Genomic DNA, 23,585 nt, shown 5'->3' on the forward strand with positions numbered 1-23,585 from the left:
CAGAGCTCCTGGAAGTTGTTACTCCTGCCAATGCATGCCAGCAGAGCCAGCAACTTGTTAGGAGAGGTCCCAGTGAGGTGACCAGGGGACAGCCTGTTGGAATGTGTGTGCTGGTGTCTGTAAAAGCAGTGAGCTGGACCTGGATTGGCTCAGTCTTTTCTTCTGCAGGAGACTGTGATACAGGTTCACTGAGAAAGTTTTTTCTTCTTCCCTCTCCCTTATTCATTGACCTCACCACTGTCTTACTCATGTGTGACACAACCTGGCTACTGACAGGTATCCAAGCACTGAGTTCCTCTGGAGACAACACATACAAAATTTAAAACTTCTTTTTTCAAGCCATCAGTTGTATTCTACATACAGAAGCAAATAATGGCTGTACGTACATAAAGATGTCACAGAAGGAGTTGATCTTTGCGGGAATCATAAGAAAGGGATCCAGCAGTGGAGATGAAGTGTATCATCACTACCTCTTAGAAATATCCTTGAGACAAAGGTCCCAATCATCTTATTACTCATCCCTGAGCCTCTGCTCTTTTTCTCCCAAGAAGCATAGGTGAGTGCTGTGGCTCCTCATTATTAGCTTCACATGGTGCAGAGCTCTCCAGAAGTTTTAAAATGGAGGCAGACGCTCTGGTGAGTGTTGCCTCACTGATGTACTGGGCTGCAGGGCTAGAGTGGCACAAAAATAGAGCTGCTCTTCAGGGTGCCCAGAGCTTCTAAGCAGATGAATGTGCTCCACTTTGAAAATGCGAAGAAATTATTTTTGTAAGTAAGCCACAAGCATTTCTTAGGGCCTGCAGGCTAGTAGTTGTCTGGCTACTGCTGTAGAAAGATGGATTGTCTGTCCAGACAGAAATAGGCAGAGTGTCCTCCTTGCTGCTCCGTGGCTGAAGGTCAGTTCCAGAGGATGTAAGTGAGGATGTGTGCAGAACCAGAGAAGGACATGAGCCCTGGGAAGGAGCTGAACTTCAGGGATGGTGTTCAACAAAACCTCCCAGGAGAACATCTCACTACCATTGCAGAAAAGGTACCTGTGAACTTCTCAGTGATTCCTTTAGTCTCTGGTGGTCTGTAAATAAGCATAAAATGCATGTTAGCTTTGGCTCAGGTCTCTATTCTCAGATGAGTGAATTTGAATGAACTTGTCTTATCTGAGGAATCTCTCTTGAAGCTGATGTTTGCAGAGAAGATAAATGTGCTGCTGCCTGCCTGCTTGTCCTGACTTAATCTGTGATGTGCTGAGCAGTGTCCTGGGGGGATTAGGAGGGCTAGAAGAGAATTTAGGATGTCAGCCTGCCAGGACCTGGTGATGTGACCTATATCCGTTTCTCCATCAATGATAAGACTCTGGATTGCATGTTAGCAGTAGTCTGTCATGGTTGCAATGTTTCCCAACATGTTTTATTTTAGGCAAATGTTATACATTGGTGTCCTGTTGTTGCAGCACTCGAATATATGTACTAGAAAGGGAAAAAAAAAAAAAAAAACACTCCCCATTCATGTGTAGGGAAGTCTGCCTTTAGACAGCAATGTTTTTCAGGCTAGTTTGTGCAAGTGTTAAACTAGCTTGAAGTTGAGCTGTATTCTGTTTCCAATTCCCTGCACAAATTTATGATCCAGAGAGCTTGTGAAAATCCAAAGTCAGAGCAGGCTGTACACTGCAAATGTCACTAAGATCCAATTGTTAAATGTAAACCATAATGATGCTGTTGAAACTGTTTTATAATATGAGTTCTTACTGTATGTATTCAAACTTATTTAGTATCAATGTCCTTAGAAGGGTGCAATGTAATCTCAGATTATTTTTTGTCCTATAAATGAAGTGTTTACTAGAGAATTGCTTAAGCATCTTTTAGACTAAGGATTCATTCAAGGTAGAAATAAAATGAACTGAAAATGACTGTGGGGTGAGCAATGAGCAGTCCCCATAGGCCAAATCTCAGTAGGAGAAAACACTTAAAGTTTCTTTAGTGCTGGCAGGTTCAAAAGTCAGGGCTGGTTTCAATTAGCCTGGGAGAGTCTCAGTGATAAACAATTCCTGTGGTCTTGAAGCAAAGGGGCTAGCTGCATGCAGCCATTCTAACTACTTGAGCTGGCCCTATTCCCTCTGCTCTGGGAGTAACTGTCTTTTTGAATGAAGTATTTGTCATCGTTTGTATATGAATTCTTCTGAGTTTTTGAGAGCAAGGAAAATACAAAGCTTTCTGGTTAAGGCATTTTTGGTCTGTGAATCCCCCAGGGTATCAGCATAAAATATGCATGACGTTCATGCAATTTATTTTCTTTAAGGGGCTGGAAAATGTGAGTGTGTGCAGATGTTTGTGTGCACATGTGTATATGACTGTATGATCCCCCAAGTTCTGCCTGAAGATAAGCTCATGGGAATGCCCTTTTTTTTTTTTTTTTGGGGGGGGGGGTGGAGGCGGGCAGGGAGGTGGTGAGAGGGATAGTTTAGAAAAACAGGTGGAGGGCTGCCACTGCCTGTGTCACACAGTCCTGTAGATAGACTGGCGTCTGGGAGTAGCCAGTCAGGAAATCTTGTTCTCCCCTGTCCATATTATTTCAAGAGAGGAGACAGGAATTTCAGGTCATGCCAGCTGTGTGTGTGGCATAGGAACCTATTCAAAGCTCCTGGAGCATCTCCATATTTTGTGGTTGCTCACTCTGACAAAGCCCATTGTTACAGAACTTCTGGCAGACATACTAAAGCATTGCAGTGAGGAGATGCATCATTTCACTGGGGCTTACACTTCATTAACTGTTGAGAAAATAGTTTTAGGTATTATACATTTTATAAAGAGGTAAAGTGAGACATTAGGGTTAAAAATACTATACCTCATACAGAAAGATCATACGATCAGTTCTTGGTGCTATGTAGGCAAGTAGTAAGGTGATAGCTTCTGTGGTTGTTGCCTTGAGCCTTGCTCAGAACTGATGCCAGTTCCTTTTTTCCAGGCCTGCCAAGCCTGTGGTGACTGGATGTGCCTTTGCACATTCAATTTATTTTCAGGTGACCAGAACAGCTCTCACTGTTTTTGTTGTTGTTGTTTATTTAATCTGCACTATTTCTGCATTCAAATAATCTTGAAATAAACTCCCCAATATCAAATTCTGTGTCTAACCAATTCTCAGGATTCATGGTGTTGAATATATTTTTCTAGAATCAACATTACCACATTACAGTTCTAAGACCATTGAATGGTCAAATCCAGGAGGAAAAAAAACACAATAGCCCACATTCTTTTGCTGGATTTCTTTCCATATTTTGGAGCTAGCTGTTTTGCCTGTGTGAAGTCAAAAAAGTTGAAAAGTCTGAATTTGCACAGAATACCTTTTCTTCATGATCTTGGATAACTCTATTTAGACTTATTGTTAAAGATTTATGGTGACATGTTTAGGTATTGGTTGAAGGATTATGTATGACTATAGATGGTCAAATGCTCTTACTAGGTAAAACTTTTTATCTGTAGCCAAAATGCTAAGAAGCACAAGCTTGCCTTTTCCTGTTTGAAAATATGCTAGTATTTTCCTTTACTATAGCCAGTACAGCAGAACCTCTTCAAGTGAATCTTGGTGAAAGAAAGAAATTTTTGATCAATGTTTTCTGAGCAACAAAACAAACTTCACGGGATAGTTCAATAAGCCCCATTAAATCATGCACAGTACAAATCCTTTAGAGCAGGAGGATCTATTTTTATCATGTGAGTTTCCATAGCAAAATCTGATTTAACTCCTTGGGGTGAAGTTCACGCCAGTGCATGTCTCTGTGAAAGATCAAACTCCCTTTAACACATGGATGAGGGACCTGCAGAAATCTCACATTTGGAGTGGAGAGCAGATGTCCATGCACAAACATCCAAGACGTGTACTCAGGAACCTCTTCATAACTATGATACAGTACCTTCGCTAGCTGTGATGAGATTTCAGAAGACTTTGCTCAGCAAACACGATGGCAGCTCATCTGTGAGCAAAAACTTTTTCCGCTTACCATTTCAGAGCAGAGGGCCTTGCATGGAGCATCTTAGAAACTTTATTCTGGGGGAAAACAAACAAAACAAATTTGGTAGCACTTCAAACAAACAACAGCAGCACTTCTGAGAGCAGTTGTCTGTTTAACAGGGAGAAAAATTCCTGCTTTTCACACTTAGTGGTCAGTCCAACTCCTCTGATGTTGGCAGTGTAAACAGCAAATAACCTTATGTGAGTAGCAAGTGCCTTGTGCCATTCACAGGTGATATGGTACAGACCTCAAATGTATACCTTAACCCAGAATCACATAGCAGGTGGAACTGCCCTGACTTTCTCCAAAATGGATGTTTGCTGTTCAGAAGGAAAACTTACAGCCACGAGACCCTGCTCTGTGTTCCCGGTGGTGTGTGTTCAGAGCAATATTTCAGATTTATGGAAATTTGCATTTTACGAAGGCCCTGGTATAGCTGAGGACATTCTGTCTCCATGGCAATGAAGGTGATGTCACAGGTGTAACATCATGTTTTCAGTGGAGCAGCAGATGGGTTGGGAGAAAACAAGCTCATCAGGGTTAACTGAAAAGAGTTTTTGCAGCAGGCAGCCATAAAACAGGGTTTTGTGGCATCTCCATTAAATGATGGATGTGTTGACCTAGGATTTGTGATACCCAAGTCTTGTTGCCAAATCCATCACGGACTTGGGCTGCGTGCAAGGGAGTGGCAGGATTATTTCACTGGCAGCTGTGATTTACAGGGTGCAAACTGAAGCAATTAGGTTCACCTGGACGTGGATCAGTCGGGATCCGTCCTTCCCTGAGCGGTCGCCGTCTTCCCTCGACAGTTGCGGCTGTTGCGGCCGCACCAGCTGGCGCTCGAGACCCCGCGCCGCCCCCGCCCGCCCGCTGCTGCGGCCCGGGGCGCTGCGCGCAGCCCTCCCGGCGGGGCCGCGGCGCTCGCCGCCGTTGGGAGCGGTGCGGCGGGGCCGGGCCGGGAGCAGCTCCGCGCTGCCGCGTCTCCGCTGCTTCCCTCGCTTCTCCGGCCGGAAGGGTCGGCTGGGCCGGCTTGGCTGCGAAGCACATCCAGCAGCTCCTTACGCTGCACGCAGCTCCTGGAAAGGATGCGTCCGTTTTTGAGGAATTCGGGAGTCAAATCCTTCCCAACAAACTGGAAGAAAATTCACTGAAGTTATTCCGGGACTGAATTTTGCACACTGCAGTTTTTCCTACTAGCCGTATCAGCCGAATAGATTCTTTGTATCACAATTCCTTTTTTGTTACTATTTTCAAGTAAGCTTTGCGATGAAGTCTTCTTACAGCAGTAAAATATTACATATAAAGGTGAGCTGTGATACTGCCACAATATATGAATTACTGAAATATGATTTGGTAAAAATAACCTGACTGAGAAAGCCCTGTTTCAAGTGATATATTCTCTCCTTCATCGTTTTAACATCCATGTGCCAATTCACCCTAAAAATACATACTTAAAATGTTTGCTTCAACTCAAAAGAGAAATAAAATAAAGCTGGGTAGCTTTGTAGATAAATTCAGATCAAAGTTTGTTATTGGATATATAGTATAGCAACACAGAAATTAAAAACTAATACCTCTAACCTGATTCTTGTATCTCATTGAAGTAGGGTTTGGGTCTGAACTTTTTTCATGTTAAACTTCTATTGGAGATTATCTTCAGCCTGAAGAAATTATTCTGACGGTTCTGCATAGAAGCCCTAGGAATACAAGCTATTTTAAAAAGGTTATACTGTGATCTAAAATCAAGCAGGATCTTCACTGAATTCAGTGTAGGCTCTATTCATTTTAATATGCACAGAATTCATACCAGCTTCAAAAATTTGACTTGTCATGTGTAGATCATTCAAAGTAACATGCAAGCTCTGGTGTTAAAATGGCTCGGGGTGTCAGTGTTGAGTTGTTCAGAGTGTATAAATCATATGTATGTGTGATTCTAGGGCTAGTACCTGGGGATTTGCTTGATATGATTATACACACTGCTCTGCTCACTTAGTTCATTTCACGTCTGCCTCAGGAGCGACCTCAGGAGGCGTTTACATTGATTATTTTCATCACAACAGCCAACACAGTTCAAATAAAGCAGACTATGCATAATTAAAGGCATCATTGCTTTCTCACTCAAAATAGTAATGGGGCAGTGGATCTAATTTCCTTCTTAACACAGAAAGGCTGGGCTTATTAACTATTCCTATGATTATTATTTACTAAACTCATTTTAATAATGACCTGTTCTCCCCTCCCCCCTCATTTTTTTTTTTTTTTTTATTTGGAAGACCCAAGCTATTCTGCTTGTAAGTAAAAACATGACAGGGCAGACAGCTGATGTAGAGAGAAGCTAGACAGAGCAGCATCATGAAAGACAGGGCATCCAGCAGGAATCACACAGCTGAATCTTTACACTGCAAACAAATATTCATACTGTGCTGCAAGATATGCACCAGTTAGCATTGCATACAGGAGAGTCAATAAGAAGTGGGGGAAGAATAAGCTCCTGTGTTGGAAATACCCAGGGAGGTCCTTCCCAACTGCAGTGATCAGTTTAGGGAGGCAAAGAGGAAAACTTGTTCTGGAACAGCTCATCTTTGATGCCCAGTCTGTGCCCTATATTTGTCCTTGCAAAGTACTGTTCTGCTCACCTCTGGGAGGCTGTAAGCACAGAGCAATGAAAGGCCTGAGGTGTTCCTTGTTGCAGGGAGCGCCCTGGGCGCGCTGCATTGTGGGCACTGTACTGTCAGCACAGCCCAACGCAATTACATTTGAGTTTGCTCATGTGGTGGACAGCTGTGGTTTTCTGACAATGCAGTGGTTAGTGTAGAAGACGCCCACTTTCAAAGCCAGCCTTGTATCTGTTTTTCCTGTGGGAGACATTTTTAGCACTGCCCCCGGACTCTGGCTTGCATGCTTCAGAGGTCTGTTGAGTTCTTATTTCATTAGCATAATAAAATCTGCACCTCCCAGTTCATCCCTCTGAAAAGTGAAGAAGAAGAAAAAAAAAAAAGCTCATACACTAACAACACTTGTGCTACAGAAAGTTGGATGATGAGGAATGGTTGGAGGATTGTGCTGATGGCACGGAGAAGCAACTGATGCAGCCTCATGTCAGGCAGAAGTGTGTCTGTCGGCTACGAGCCTTGATCCAGACACCATGCCCTCACAGCAGGAAATGATTACACTGTGCAAGCCCTTGCCCTGGGATTCCTGCTCAGGCAAGACTTGAACGTGGTGTCAAGCTCTAAATTATCAGTTCTCCAGAAATAAATTCACAAAACTTAAGGCATTTTGTAAACTGGTCTTCTTATTATCTGGTGGAATTACTAGCCTAAGGATCCTTTGTTAACCTAAAAATGCCAGGAAGTTTGGGACTAAATTCTGTGTGAACCATAAAGCAACAAGCAGAGTGCGGGGACTCATAGTGAGCAAATGTTTGGGCATTGTCTTGTCCTCACCCCTTACTGATTCTGTCCAATGGTACATATTGTTGGTGGGTGCTCTGAGATGGAGCTGGCTGACTGGTATGCTTTTGCAATATGTGCCTCTCTGGGGACACAAATAACAGTAACTTTATGGCTACTTGTACATGCTCTCACATGTTTAAATTGTTCAGATTTTATGGGAAAGGTAAACATACACCAAGACGTGTTGTTCCTGAAATGTAGGCCAACCTATATCCTGTAATCCTTGAGGAAAAATCCTTCAAATCTCATTACTCTTAGTGAATGAGCACCCGCAGTTTTCTGATTTCAGGAATAAACATCTCTGCAGAAGTTAATAATACTGCCTGTGAAACAAGAACACCACTAGGTGCTCATTCCCATCCTGTCTCTTGGCTGGTCCTACGCTTGTCCACCTAAGTCTATGCCAGAGCTGGAAAGTTGCATCTATGAGGGCCAGGGAGGTGCATCAGGCCAGTTTGGAGACTTCTCCAGCCTTTGCTCTGGCATATGGTCCACCAAACATCCCTCTGCTTCTGACCTCCCCAGTGTGACATTCCCCATGCCCCCAGGAGGGCTGCTGGGGCCGACCTTCTCCCAGAAATATTTCCACCACAGGATGTGTGGCCAGGCTGCATCCTGCCAGTGCATGGGGTCAGGTCCCCAGCATCTGCACACCAAAGGGTCAGGCTGGCAGCTATGTGTCCAGGGCTGGGCACAGTGGCATGGAGGAGCTGCAGATCCTGCTGTGGGCTGCCCATGCCTAGAGGCAGTGCCAGTACTGAAGGCTCGTGGGTCAGGTCCAGAGCTGGGTCCCCTGGGGTACCTATGCATGGGCACTTGGCACAGCTGGCACTGTGCTGGTGTTGTTCAGCAGCCTGTCTCACAGGTTGTTGATCCCTAGCCCTCCTGAAATGCAGGTCACGAATTGGTCTGAACTTCTCTGAATGTGAATGGAATGGAACAGTTCGTATACGGGGACTGAAAATAAAAAACTATATAACAATCCCACTTTTTTTTTTTTTAACTTGAACAAACCAATTAAAAAAATAAATAAATAAAATTAAAAAACAAACAAACAAAAAATGATTGTAAGAAATAGCTGATAAAACTTCTGTAAAGCAAGTCACAAACTCAGTTTGCTCCATAGGCTGTTAAATATCTGACAAACTTCTGGTTAGCTTTAGCAAAGACCAATGACAAGTGGGTTATTGCCATTGTAAATTGTATCTAACAGTTTAATAGTTGTAATACCTGGTATGTTCTTTTTAATCATATGTGTCTGGAGTGTTGCAGAACAGGGAAAGCATCTGGATCTGTAGCAGCTGAAGTAGAAAGTTGTTTTTCTGTTTACAATATGACTTTCTGCTCATAAGAACGTTCTTTAAGTGTGTGGTAAGTGTGTTCCTTGTGTGTGTGGAGGCTATATATTTAGAGTGTGGAAAAAGGTGTATTTTGTGTGCAAATTAAGATACTGGTGGATTTTTGGTGGAAATAAGAAAATATACAGTAAGCAGAACCCACACTGTTTTCACTGCAAAAGGTTTGTCAGCTGGAGGATGACTTCTGTGCTCTGCTGAAGACATGAGATTAGGGCTGTCTTGCAAGGGTGTGTTGTGTCCACACAGCTCGGACTTGCTGAACCCAAGCTGTAGCAGCTTAAACACTTCCCATTCTACAAGCATGGAACGAGGAGAGCTCTAGGAATTTAAACTGTCCTAGGCTTCGAGTATATGCCTATTTAAACTCTCTTTATGGAGTAACTTGTGTGTGAAAAGTAAAAGCCAAAGGGTTTAAGGAGGTGGATGGTGCTTTTCAGCACACTGACTGAATTGCAATAGACCTGAAGGACATGTCAGACAAGGCAGTGAGACAGATCAAGAAGAGTCAGCTAAAAATGGGGTATCAGTGAAATAAATTAAAATTTATTTAATAATTGCAGTATACTCTGCTTTAGATGTAGGTTTTAGTTCAAAAATCTGTGGTCCAGCCCCAGCACACAGCTTTCCTGTGGAAGACACTTCACTTGGAGCTGAGCAAAACATGCTGCTCTTCCATGAGTAGGTGTTTCATCACGAGGCCCTGCAAATGTCCCTGCATGCCCCTTGCCTCAGGGCGGACCCCAGGGCACAGTTTTTGCAGGGCTTCTTCCTGCCTACCTTTACAGGACAAAGAGGGACAGGACTTGCTGCAGACCTTCCCTTTGCAGATCCTATGGTTTATCGCTAATCTGCCTTCTACCCTCCCCATATGTGATGCAGAGCTGAGAGCAAAAACATTTACACAGGACTGTTCTGAGATGGAAAAAACAAACAAACAAACAAAAAAAAAGTAAAATAATTTCTGTTGTGACTGCTTGCTTCCCTCCACCCTTCAGTCTCTCCTTCAGGTGTAGTTTTTCAGAAGTATCCTGTTTCCAAAATCTGGATCTCTGTTAGGATCAGAAGGACCAGATCTGTTCTCTCTCCCATTGCTTATACAAGGAAGCTGGTTTTGTCCACAGTTCCCATGCAGCATTTTCAGGGTTGGCAGAGTATCCTATAAAGGGTACATTCCGCTATTCCATATGATGCGGGTACTTCTGTATGTGGCAGGAGGTTGCAGTTCCCTGACAGACATCAGTGCCCATGCAGTCCTGTGCAGGGAAAACTGATACAATCCTACAAAGGGAGAGTCAGTGCTGAGATTATCGCCTTAATCCCCATGAAACTCTTGTCGGAGGCTTCCGGTAGTTGTACAGTCAATGAGATGAGAAGTAGACATGGCAGTGGATGTTTTGGTAACCAGTGGAAATGCTGGAGGATTTATCAAAGCAAGTTGCCTACTTGTAGCCTAGCTTTATCTCAGGCAGCTGCCTGTGTTCAGTGTCTGTGTTGCCAGATTTCTTCCTCTCCCTTCAAATGAAAATGAGAAGTATTTTTACCTACAAATGTTTGGAAGAAATTATGGTGAGGAGAAGGGGGGTGGTGGAACAAGGGAAGCCCATGTTATATCCTTTTTTATGGGCAGATAAAATGGGGTCAATGAGCCTTAGTTTCAGATTGAGATAACTTTTTTCCTTCTATTTTTGTGCATGAACCATTTTACAATTGAACTCTCATAAAGGGCCTGGATAGGTGGTTACATGAATGCTGATTCCTGCACCTATGATTTCATGTAATTTATTCAAGTGAAAAGCACTGTCATTGGAAGGTAGAAGAGATCTGTGGTCATCACCAGCCACATTGTCCATCTCCATGGGTGAAGTTAGATCAGCACTGATTTTGATAAGACATGGGCTGAAGTTGCAACAAATGCATGGGTTGTAGATTAAAGCTATGTATCAGGTCAGTGGGATTGTCCATGGCCATCTTCGGCTGTTGTACTTCATACCATTAAGAAATGCTGATATATGTCTTTTTTTTTGAAGTGGTTTATGCAATGCTGCACAATTGCTTTGCTGCTGGTTCTTGTTTTCTAGCTGGTAGGCTAATTGTGACACACTTCTGTTTTGATTTGAATTATTTCTTCCAACCCAGTAGGAAGTGGTACCTTGTTTTACTGATCATCAGATGTGGCTTGGGATACTCTCAAGGTGTTCACATAGCTGAGGTGCAGAGATACCTACCTCAGCTGACTTTTTAAAAGCATATTTTCAGTGCCTTATATTGGACAAAGTTCAAGATGTATCCTGTCACTTAATCCTTGCACTGTCTTTCACTGTATAAAACTGACCAGAGTACGTAAGTTGTCTAAAATTTTAGGACAAACAGTATCAGCAGTTATCTAACCTCAGGGAACTGCTTGTGTAGAGTAAGATGTAGTTATTGAGTCTGTGATCTGCTCAGTCCTAAAATTATTCCTGGGATCAAACAAGTGGAATTGACTCATAATAATATGGGTCCCAGTAGGCCTAAATAGAAATTGGTTTTCTCAGATTCTTGATTTGTGTTGGTGTTAAACACAATCACTGACACATCATTTGTGTCTGCAGATGTTGACATAGTACTTGTGAAGACCTGAAATGTGGGTAGTCTGCTCTGTTTGCAGCCACAATGCTTTGTGCTATCCTAGTTTTCCAGCTCACAAAGGAAAAAATAACTGAGATTTGTCTTGTCTTGGGCTGACAGTATAGCCAAGTGATTGCCAGTCCAATTTGGCAGTTTTTAATCATTTTATCTCTGTTCTCTTCTCTCTGGGGAGACAGTCAGTGTTTAGCAGTCTGCTCAGAAAGACCTTGGGGCTAGTTTCAGCGGCAGTGGCTCAGAGCTCCGATTATTAGCTCTGCTCTTAGGAGCACACTGAGATCTTTCCCAAGGGAGTGGTGTGAAAAATTAACACAGGCTTAGAGCAGCAGTGCAGCAGCAAGCTATGTAACTGTAATTACTCCATTGATATTCCTCACACAATAACACTGTCATCAGTCATTTACATAAACTTTTTCTCCATGAAGAGGGAATGGCTGCTTATAACCCTATTGGGTGCTTCCAGAGCATGCATTATACATTTTATTTGCTCTAATTTCAGACTCAAGGCCTGTAGGAACAGAGAGAGGAAACATGCAGTCTTTTTGTTGTTGTTTTTTTCTGTTGTAGCAGTATGTGCCACTCCACATATATGATTGTGCAAGCAGGCTAAAATGCATTTTGAGAGGATATCAGGAAACATTTCAAGGATTTAAAATGTTTATTATAATTTTAATATATACATATATATTAAATAAATAGATTTGACCACCCAAGCTTAGTTCCAAATCTCAGTCTCATGCCCTTTTTGCCAGGTCAGGTTCATTAAGTATTGTCCTGTTTTCAGGATCCAGAACTCCTCAGGACATACTTTTTTTTTTTTTTTTTTTTTTTTTTTTTTTTTTTTCTTCCAAAGCTGCACTTCATTGCTCTGTACCCTCTACCTGTACCATGCTCTCATGTATCTCCATTTTTCTCACCATGTTCAGAGAGATTGGTTGCCTAACCCACAAAAGCTTTCTTCTTTACAGCAGGTAATTGAAGACAGTAGCAACAAGTAAGTGGTTAATAAAATTCACAATTAGCACCATCCTGTCTTTTGCCAGTGATACTCATTCCCTTTGTATCTGTTTATGCAGTGTAAAAGCCAGAGCTACATAAAACAAACTACATCTCCCCTAGGTCAGAGCCATGAAGAGATGAGCACCTTGCAGCCTGATAAAGTAGGCACTCTCTGGTCCTGATGGGCCATGATTTAAAGTGGTTAGCTTGATCAGCATATTCTGCAGTTCTTTTAATACACATGCTCATTTGAGCATTGGCTAGCCTGACACAGACTGTCCCTGTGCTTTCTCAAGGTGCATAGGATCATGCAGTCACTGCATCACCTCACCCAGCAGAAGGAGAGACAGAGAAGAGGTTATTTAGTACTGAGCTCCTAAAAAGAGCATCTTGTTAGGGACGAGATGTCCCTATCCTCATACGAAGAGTGTTAAACTTTTGTAAGATATTACACTTTCTCTAATTAAAGTCTTCAGAGCCAGATATTCCTGGGGCCAAGGCTAATAATGTATTCAGAAGAATAATAACCCTGTCTGAGTTGCAGCGTGTTTATTGATGGTGCTGGTACCTGACGGCACTGACCGCATCCTGCCTGTGATCATATGCTGCTGCTTGGTGCTGCACAGGCCTGCAGGGCACAGCATCGTATATTGCTGTCACAGTAAAAATTCTGAGCACTGCAGCAGGACACATCTAGTGGGGAAAAAAGGCGCATGATAGTCAAATTTCACTTGCTGAATATTTAATGAAGCCTGCAGTGTTTATTTGGTTAGCCTGTCGATTTTTATCGTTCTGTCAATAGCTTCTCATATGTGGCACGGTGATGATCTTTAGCAGCCTGTCCCCTGGGAGCCAAAGCGCTAAATGCAATTATGGATTTTATACCGCAATGTGTTTGATATTTCCACTGATCTAATTTGCAGTCTGGTAGTTTATTGTTTGGCATTTTAATGGCGTTCAAATGCTATGGAAAATTTGATTTCTCTTTATAATTCACCCTAACATCATTAATGCTGGTAGCTGGATGGCATGGATTTTAGAGAGCTAAATATATAGGAAAATCATTTTTTTAATATGGACCAAAACACTCAGTTTTAACTAAAAGGAAATCCATGTTCTATTTTTTCCCACACTTCCTCTTTGTCATTTTTCCTTGAACATTAAGATTACTTTGAGAAAATGATCAAACAAATGTTAGACCTTGCCAAACAAAATACAGATGCAATGTCTTCTTTTATAGGCTTCACTGCAGAGCTTAGAGGTCCTGAGGAGTCCTTTGACAGAGAAACAGTGAGAACCATCTATTGAAAAGTCTTATCAGACCATTTCTCTTTTCTGTTCCAGACTGCTTTTTTTTCATAATTATTTTTTTTGTGTATTTTTTCTTCTGATGTGTAGCTGGCTGAAGCCCTGAGCCAACCATTTCATCAGATGCATACAGTTCTCTGAACAGTGTCACCCCTGCCAAAAACAAAAACAAACAAACAAACAAACAAAACAATTAAAACAAAAAACAAAACCAAAACCAACCAAACAAACAAACCAAAACAAACAAAAAAAAAACAAACAAAAAAACAAACAAAAAACAAACAAACAAAAAAAAACACCCAAGCCAAAGTTTGATAGTTCTTGAATTTTGTATTTGGACTGTTGGCATAAAGAAGAGCCATGCAGAACTGCATGGGGCTAGGTGGCTTGGGGGAGTTAATCATAGTGTTATTTTACACATCTACAACACTTTTATTGTGCAGTAACTCATGAGTTATAGGTCCTCTGCAATTGCAAAATAAATCCTTTAATTAACCACCTAGTCAGTAACAATTTAACCTCCTCGGTGTATCTCATAAACTACATTAGTCCCAGATTTATTTAGAATAGTGTTGTACAAGTGTGATACATTTACATTAAGAATATGCCCTTTGTTATGTTATTGGGAAAAGAAATCTGTTTTATATGGTTTCATCCATGGCTTTTAATGAATTTACTGAGAGTTTCTCAAATAGAAGCAAATGTATTTTTCCAGAGTAGTACAAGAAGGCAAGCAGTCAGGACAATAACCATTTCACGTACACAGGTAGCTTCAAGTTTCTGTATACATTGCTTCTTGTTAAGGGCTATTTTACAGACAACAGTGTTGAGAAACCTTACTCTCCCCGCATGTCCAGTAAAAGTCAAACTATGCAGTGACATCTTGACAAGCAACACTTTTTTCTTGAATGCTGAAGAGTTTGTTTCTGTCTTTCAACAGAGGTGTGAACACAAGGCCAGTCAGTGTAATAAATCTTACAGGCTGCCAGAAATAGAGCACGCTTTGTGGTTTATGAGTTTAAGAACATTAAAGAGGTTCATGAGAGTTCCTCTTTTAATGTAACCAAGTAGAACAGCTGACAAAAATAAGAAGTCAGAAAGGAGACTGAATGAGGTACCAAAAGCACTAATGAATGGGCATAGAACAATCAGCTTTGTGTCTCATAAAAATCTTCAGTGGTTGCACTGGACTGATGGACCTTTTTGATTTCTGGATGAATTTCACACAACCCCATGGATTCTCAGTGTATCTTTAGAGCATGGTAGTATGGACATTGCTGCTTGTGCTGTATTTGGAAACAGCAACAAAAGTTGATTATATTTGTAACTCACCTCATAGTTCTTTCTAGTATTAACATATTCCCCAGAAGGAATTTTCCCTGAAATATATATATATATATATATATATATATATGTTTTCTCTGATTTTGTTAGATGGCAAGAGCAATAGTGATCATATAGAGGAGGAACTGTTAACTACCATGTTTCCTTGCATGGGGTCAAAGAGTATCTCTTGGGGCCCTCGTTTTGTCCCATAGTGATGGTCAAAGCTGTTGGGTTACAGCAAATTTGGGTGTTTGGTTGGCCAGTGCTCACAGAGGATGCATGGAGGGTACTGGAAGTTGAGTAAATCTCTGCTAGATCCTTCTGGAAGAGTACCTTTCAGGAAGAGCAGTCAGGGATCAAATTGGATTGGCTCCAAAATATCTGTCACAGGTTGTAGTCACTCTTCTGTCACTGCATCCATCAGCAGAGCTGGAGCCTGGACAGCAGCAGCGGTATTTCAGGGAGTGGGGCTGCTGAGCATGCTGTCCTGCCCAAGGCTCAACCCCATGCAGACCCCTCGCAGTAGTGTGTGGTAGTGCCCTTGGGTTCTGCTTGGTTATTCCAGTCTGAGCAGGTGTCCATGGTTGGTATGACAGGGTCAGACCCCAAAGTAAGCCTTCTCACTGTGAGATCTGCTAGGTTGACCCTCAGAAAGCAAGCCCACAGGCTTGATCCTCCCTAACTGGGAGCCCATGTCCTTGGTGAGGCTGCACCTTGAGTACTGTGTCCAGTGCTGGGCCCCTCAGTACAAAAAGGACATTGAGGCCCTGGAGTGTGTCCAGAGAAGGGCTATGAAGCTGGCGAAGGGCCTGGAACACAAGTCCTGTGAGGAGCGACTGAGGAGACATTTATTCTCAGAAAGAGCAGTCAGGCACTGGAACAGATTGCCCAGGGAGGTGGTGAAGTCACCATCCCTGGGGGTGTTCAAGGATGTGGTGCTTAGGGACATGGTTTAGGGGGTGACATTGGTGGTAGGGGGATGGTGGGACCAGATGATCTTGGAGGTCTTTTCCAACCTTAATCACTCTGATTCTATGATTCCATGTGAAAGGCTGGAGAGGAGTGGCAGCAGGAGACCATGTAACAGGCAGTCATGGTTACACTGCTGTGAACAAATGAACAGTGTCTGCTGAGTACTCTGCAATATTCAGACTATACAAGCAACAATGCTCACTGGAAACAGGCCAAAACATCATACAACTGTGCATACTCTAGCAAGTATATATTTAAAAAAATCAACCCTACTGTCTTATTCAAGCTCTGGCCTATGAGAAAGCTGGGCACAAGGTCTCTTAAGTTGATGATTTTGTTTGCAAGAACTAAAGCTAGTGTTCTGTCACACAACTGATGAGAAACCTAGTTAGGAAGTAAAAAAATGCCACCAAGTTCTGGAGAGAAACAAGCTAATGACATAAGGCCTAGCCCTCCAAGTGATCTGTTAGCAGATGATAGATGAATGTGCGCCTCACTCGGCAGCGCCACCAGCCTTGCTCCATTCTTGAATATCTGTCAAGATGTTAAGTGGACGACTGCAATCAGCAGTGAAATAAGACCTGTGTAATCTGATGTTCCACTTAGAAAAGAAAACAAAATTCCTACCACCTAATATGAGACTACACCAGTCAACACACAAAGGCCTTTCAAGGAGGCTAGGTATCTGATAAAATCTTTACACCTCATTATCATTTGTAATTTAGAGATATGGGTACAGCTGTATCTACAAACAGTGCATGATGACATTTCCAGGGATTTTTATCTGTGACTGCTTCCAGTGAACAGCTCCTCATTCATATATGTACTTTTACACTCCTTTTAATGTGTTTTTATTCAAACTTTATCTTGCTGAGAAGGGTAGACTGCCTACTAAAAATGTCCCTTTGGTAAGAATTTATGTAAATTAGCAATAAAGACAGTCTTCTGGTTCTCTGCAGTGGAAGTTTGGTTTTGGTTAATTAAATTTACAGCCAAGTTGTTTTCTACAAAATGATAAGAAAGGGAGATGCCACTATCTTAAGGTGCAGAAAAATTCTACCTCTTAGGGAGAACCTGAGAGAAGCAGTAATAATATGAATGTTAAGTGAAATGCAGTTTTGAGTATTTAGAACAGGACAGACCAGAAACAACATCAAACTCTGTTACTCTTTAATCTGAGACTTCCTGATTGTTTTCACCCACATAGTTTGGATTACAGAGGATATTAGTAAATGTAATTGAATGCGCACCAGTTTGCTGTGAAAAGACAATCAGCTGTGAAGGCACCTTGGCTTCCTCAGCATTATAACAGAGGTTTGCAGGATGGATACTGGGGCCTGGGAAAGTGAATCTAGAGAATTAACTCAATGTTTCAGCAAAAAACAGAGTGAAGTAGAAATGATCATACAGCTCAGTCCTGACCAAACATGCGCTCAATAACTTCATGGTGCCAGGCTGGCTTCCAGCCTTGGTTACTTTCTTTTATATACAGCTTAGGGATACTGCTTAGGGGAATACTCTGCATGGCCAGAAGCATGTTCCTGGCTGCAGAGTACTGCTTCACCTTCACTGTATGGCTGGTGTTGATGGTGCCCCACCCAGAGCAATGATGCTCTATCTTCCCCTCTGTATCTGGGCTCCTTTCCAAAGAACAGGGTGCAGAGAAGAATGGCTTATGCCCAGGTTTTATCCCAGAAAGCAGCTGGGGCACAGTTGAGGCACAATATGGGGTTCAGCCCCATCGAGGCACAATGGAACTCACCGTCACTGTAGAGGCACAGCTCCCAGAAGTAGCACTCAGCTCTGTGCTTTTGGCACAGTGCTGGAAGCCACGCCTGGCTTCTTCCACAGGTCAGCCACTTAATTATACTGATACAGTATCTCCCCTTCTTGCACTGCCCTGGAGCACTGATGTTACTCTGTGGTTCTCTGGGACACACAATCTCATTCCTCAAATGGGTACTTTTTTTTTTTTTTTTTTTTTTTTTTTTTTTTTTTTTGTACGTTTGCAGAAAATATAGGGCATTCCCAGAAAGAAGGAGGCATGAATCACAGAAGTCCTGCTTCAATCTCCTCCTAGCCCCACCTTGGTCTGTGTCCGGTGCTGTAGGAGTCAAGCTATGACCTTCTGTCACAAATGTTGCACATGAGCAGCACAGCACCATCTGCTCTGGGAGCAAGGAGGCACAGCTCTGTAAAGAGGTGCTGAATGGTTGGCGCACAGCCAGTGAGGAACCTGTGGGAGAAATGGGACTGGATCCAGATGTCCAGATCATTCCTGTTTGCATGGCTCCTTATCTGTGGCAGAGGTAGCTTAAGAGTACACTTCATCCACAAAATTGTGTCCAAACAAAACTTTTGCAGTAAGGAGTGTCTCAGTACAGCCTTCATGCAGAGGGGTCCCGGAGACTGGGACCCTGGTAGTGTCCATGTGTTTGTGAGGGTTTCTGAAGTGACTTCCCACACAGCAGCCACATTTGCTCTTCCTGCTCACAAAGAGGTCCTCCTCTTCCTTGCTTTATGTCCATAGGGACGTATTCTGCAGTTAAGAATTGGGTTTCTCCTTACCTGCAGTCAGAGTTCAGGTACCAAGAGGGCGCAAGGCAGATCCATCAGCAGTGTATACAGAGGATGCTGGACATTTTGGTTGGGCTTTATTTTATGTGTAGATCAAATGACGTAGTTTTTTTTAAATAAATTAAGTTTAACAGTTAAGGACAAATATTAATATGACAAATATATGGTTGTAATTTCTAATAACAATGAAATTTCAATTGGGACTGAATGCCCTGTAATAGACTTTTTTTTTTTTTTTTTTTTTTTTTTTTTTTTTTTTTTCCCAAGCTACTTTGACACCTTTTTGCTCTTTTACTCTCCTAATTTGAGATGACTATCATTTTAGGATTATGTTAGTAAATAAAATGGAGAGATTGACAAGGATGAATTCCATAGTGTTTAACAAAGATCTTGATTCTAACCTGGTTCAACCACTGTAACTTAAGCAGCCACAAAAATGATAACTGTTGCTGTTATTAGAAATGTCATGATTCCAGAAGAAAAGATCTTAAAGAATGAATACCCCGAATAGCCATGCAATATTCCTCTTCTCCCTTCTTGCTGCAGAAACTTCCATCTTCTCCCTCTGTCCTGTAAGAAGAGGCATGGGCAGTCACAGTGGAGTTCCTCTGTAATGATCTGACCCTTTATGGACATATCATTTAGAGGAGTCCATATGTGTTATGCATATTGTATCATGTCTCTTGTTAGTTAAGCATTGCTTTTTCTTAAATGCAGTGACTGATGTGGCACATCTTGTTTCTTAAAAGCCAAGAGTACTGCTGGTGGCATACAGATGATACATTACGTAGCTTTTTTGTAATGCTTTCCTTTTCTCTGTATCCTATTTTTTTTTTGTGTGTGTGTGTGTGTTATATGTTATTTGTTTATTTTGAAAGTTGGTGTAACCGTCTTTCATGGTATTTGGCTGGGATAGAGTTAAATTTATTCCTAGAGACTCTTACATTATTGTGTTTTGTGTTTTTGATGAAAATAGTAGTGACAACACACCAGTGTTTGTCATTGCTGCAGAGCAGTGCTTATTCTGAGTCAAGGACTTTTCAGCTTGTCATACTGCTCTGCCAGTGAGGAGTCTGGGGGTGCACTGGAAGCTGGGAGGGGACACAGCCAGGACCGGTGTCCCCAGCTGGCCAAAGGGATATTCCATACCATATAGTGTCATACTCAGCAGTAAAAGCTGGGTTATAGGAGGAAGGGGGGACACTTGGAGTGACGGCATTTGTCTTCCCAATAAATCTTTACATGTGATGAGCCCTGCTTTCCTGGAAGTGGCTGAGTGTCTGCCTGCTGATTGGAAGTACTGAGTGAATTCCTTGCTTTGCTTGAACACGTAGCTTTTGTTTTTACCTGTTAAACTTTCTCTCAACCCATGAGTTCTTGCACTTTTACCTCTCTAATTCTGTCTCCCATCCCACCTGAGGAGAGTGAGCAAGTGGGTGTGAGGTACTTAGCTGCCTGCTGGGGTTAAACCACAACAGAATTATAAGACACCTGTTGTACAGCCCCTCTCACTGTGGGCATGCCAGAATCTTACTGTTTCCATTGTGCAACTGGAAGGAACAAATAGAGACCTAAATTAAACTGAAAATAGTGATGGAAATACATATACTGTGATTATTGTATAAAGAGACTGTTCTTGACCCCAAATGTATCTAAGCTGTTTTGGGATTAGTGTGCTGATTATTATTATTTCTAGACAATTTCCCTGAGAAAATGAATAGGAGGGAAGATTGTTTGAAGAGGTCAGGAAAGGAGGATGAGAGGAAAGAATGGAAGAAAAAAGGAATTGAGGATGGGAGGAAGGAACAAAGGAAGGAGAGAATGCAGGTTAGACAGACACAGAGATTAAAAAGATGTAGACACTTTCTCAGACACTGTTGCCTGCAGTCCTAGGAAGGACGATTTGTTTTGTTGCAGCAGAATGGGTTACTAGCATTCTATTACTGTTCTCTTATGATATTTAAAGACTTGCATCCTTCCTCAAGTCTGGGCTGAAGATATTCTGCACATTGTTTCAGACAACATAGTACAATGTACCATGAAACCGCTTCATGCTGTAGAAAATTGCTAATGCAAGAAAACACAGCCGCCTTTAAAAATCAGCTAATTTATGCTGATTATGCTTTCCTGGGTCCCTTTTGACCCTGCTCATAAGGAGCAACACTTCCCACAGAACAGCTGCACAGCAGAGAAGCTGTTTGGATTTCTGTTGTGGCTGTTTCCCTGAACCCTCCCTGCAATTATGTGCTTTTGCAGCAGAAAAGAATGCTAAAAAACATCTCTTACAGTCACTCAACAAAATGCTGTATCAGGGGATTGTACCTCTCCAGCAAAGTTCAGCCTACTTTGGGGGAAAAAAAAAAAGGAAAACAGTCTGTGAGATCTTTGGTGTTCCTTTCATTCCCTTGCCTGCTCTCCTGCAGTGGCTACTCTTACCGAAGGAGGAATGCATGGGGGGATTGAGAGAAGGGTTGTCAATGGATACTGACATTGGTGTGTTCTCTTTGCAGGTGTTATTTGGCCATTTAGTTAGTCCAAAGTGAGTCACCTGAGCTACAGCAGTAAAAATAGAAACTGTAGCTGAAGGAGTAATACACTTCATCTTATGCTAGATGATGTAGTTTTACGTTGGTATGGGGGAAAAACAAACAAACAAAGAAACCACCCGCCCTTTGAATTACAAGTGTACCTGCAGTCCTACACTGACTGGGAGCCGTGTTCCCAGTCATTAAGCAATTAAATGCATGTTACGTAGCAAAAGAAAAGCCAGTTGCTATCATTCCTAATAATATTTGTATTATGGCAGCTGCTGAGGGCCTTGTCTAGATCATGGCTGGGTGCTGTCCTGATGACAAAAGCTTAGACATTGAACCTTAAACTGATGTCTTTGAATCTCTCCACTTTTTGATAAACTGCAGACAAAAACACATATAGAAAAACTACCTAAGTTATCAATGAGAAAGTATGTCATAGTATGCACATGACATAGCTTATCAGGCCATTGAAATATTTATTTTATTAATAATTGTTTTATTGTTATAAAAGTATATTCAGTATATGCATAGATATGTTCCAGGCAGAAAGTATAGGCACTCCTATAGGAGAAGATGATTAAAGAATTCTCTACTTTTTGGGAGACTAAAAGTTCACTGAGACAGACTAGCCCTTCTCAGGAGGACAGGAAAATTAGCACAGCAGAAACAACTGCAATGGTGATTCCATAGATATTTTTATCTGTCTGATAACCTTAACAAGCAGGAATACCTCAGTGATCATGGATAACTTACACAGATAGAGATGAGGGAGAGGAGATCTTTAAGATATATGTTCCAGCTGCCATTGCTGCTTTAGCTATAGGCAGAGGTTTGAAAGGAGCATAAAAGTACTCAAAACCAGCGTGACATTTCATGCATTTCTTAAGGTAGTGTAAAGGGGCTCCACATCATTGAAAGTCAGGCAACATAAAAGGTACTTGGACCTTTCTGAAAGGAGGGGGGAAGCCTGTGGTTGTGTTGATAGACTTAAGCCCCTTCTAGCCTCGCTGCAGCTGGGTAAATCTCCCTAGGATTGGGCTGGCTAACAGAAATATTGGCATTCCTTAGTGCTGGGTGAGTGAGTACAACTGATTCATTTCTTTGCTCTGCAGCGTAATTCTAAGCAGCTTCTTTTTAACAGAAAGGATCAAAGTCCCCAAATGAGAATGTGGTGAACTTGATACTTCTCCACAAGCCCAATAGGCATGGACAATATACATTCTGTAACCGAAACCTTTTGGGGTTTGTGTAATACAATACCTTTTCTGTAACCCCCACCCTTTTTCTACATCCTCGTGACCCTGCTGCAGCTAAGGGACCGGACAGTAGAAAAACATGTCAAGCATGAAAAGCAGCAACTTGAGGGCAAACATGACCCCTCCGCTGCTAGTTACTGAACTTCTGAAAGTACGTCAAGCCAGTAGAATCAGCTAAAAAGGGAGGCCAGGGACACCTCATGTTGTGCAAGATGGGAGGTTAGGTCTCTGCTCTTTAGAACTAAAGTGTTTTGTTTTAATCATGGGGAGAGCTGCTGGCTTGGCACAGTGTGAAATGGATTTAGAAATCCTGAGGAAGGAGGAATTTCTCAAAACAGTAAGGAAAACAAAAGTCAGCAACAGGGAAGAATTGGCCAGCATTTTTACAACAGGAAATGTGGAGGATACTGAAAAGAGAAAATTAATGACACAGGGAGTATGATTCTGTTAGCTGTTATTATTGACACCTCATCATTTCTAAACTATAATGCCAGCTACGTCCATGTTTCACTTGACACTAATTTAGGTCACATTCGCCTTACCCAGAGAAAAAGAAATATCAAGCAAGTGATCAAAACTTTGTAATAAAAATTGAGCACATCACAAGAATCTCCTTTGATTTTGGAATCTGACAATATGGCTTCTGCGTAAACTCTTTGGGTTGATTGCACCAAATATTTTGCTGCATTTTATTTTCTGAGGTAGGATAAATGTTCCATTATGAGCATTGGAAAATGCTAGCTATACCTATTTTAAACACAAGCGTAATGTTTATAGCCCATAGAGGGATAATTACAAAGTACAAAATCACAGATTTTATAGCAGATTTTCCCACGAGTGCAGTTAGGAAAACAGTATGTGTCATGTAGCCAATTTAGATAATGATTCTGATAAAGATAAACTGAATTGTTTATGATAAGTAATTGGACCTACAAAGGCCCAAATGACACAGTTGAATACACAGGCTTAGAAACTGCATAGGCCAATTGTGCAGCCCTGGATCATGTGCGTTAGCTCTGTCTCCCCAGCTGCATTACTTCTGCCCAGACTGTATTTGGCTGGGTTTGATCTTCCAAAAACAGTTAATTTTCTCAGGAATATTAAAGATTTAAAACTTTTTTTTTTTTTTTTTTTTTTTTTTTTTTTTTTTTTTTTTTTTTTTTTTTTTTTTT

At 41.8% G+C, this 23,585-nt stretch overlaps 1 protein-coding gene across 3 annotated transcripts in view; it reads left to right on the forward strand.

The window, feature by feature from the left end:
• The first annotated feature begins 661 nt into the window (after positions 1-661).
• LMX1B (LIM homeobox transcription factor 1 beta) overlaps positions 662-23,585 on the forward strand; it is a 79,035-nt gene continuing 56,111 nt past the window's right edge. Inside the window, exons 1-2 of one of the 3 annotated variants that reach the window (XM_035341972.1) lie at positions 662-768; positions 853-1,030. In XM_035341972.1, coding sequence (XP_035197863.1) covers positions 978-1,030 — 53 coding nt within the window. In that variant the 5' untranslated portion in view covers positions 662-768; positions 853-977. The remainder of the gene's footprint in view (positions 769-852; positions 1,031-23,585) is intronic. The other 2 variants (XM_035341971.1, XM_035341973.1) reach the window with 2 other exon arrangements.

This window comes from Oxyura jamaicensis, chromosome 17 (assembly GCF_011077185.1).
Source record: "Oxyura jamaicensis isolate SHBP4307 breed ruddy duck chromosome 17, BPBGC_Ojam_1.0, whole genome shotgun sequence".
Taxonomy (NCBI): domain Eukaryota; kingdom Metazoa; phylum Chordata; class Aves; order Anseriformes; family Anatidae; genus Oxyura; species Oxyura jamaicensis.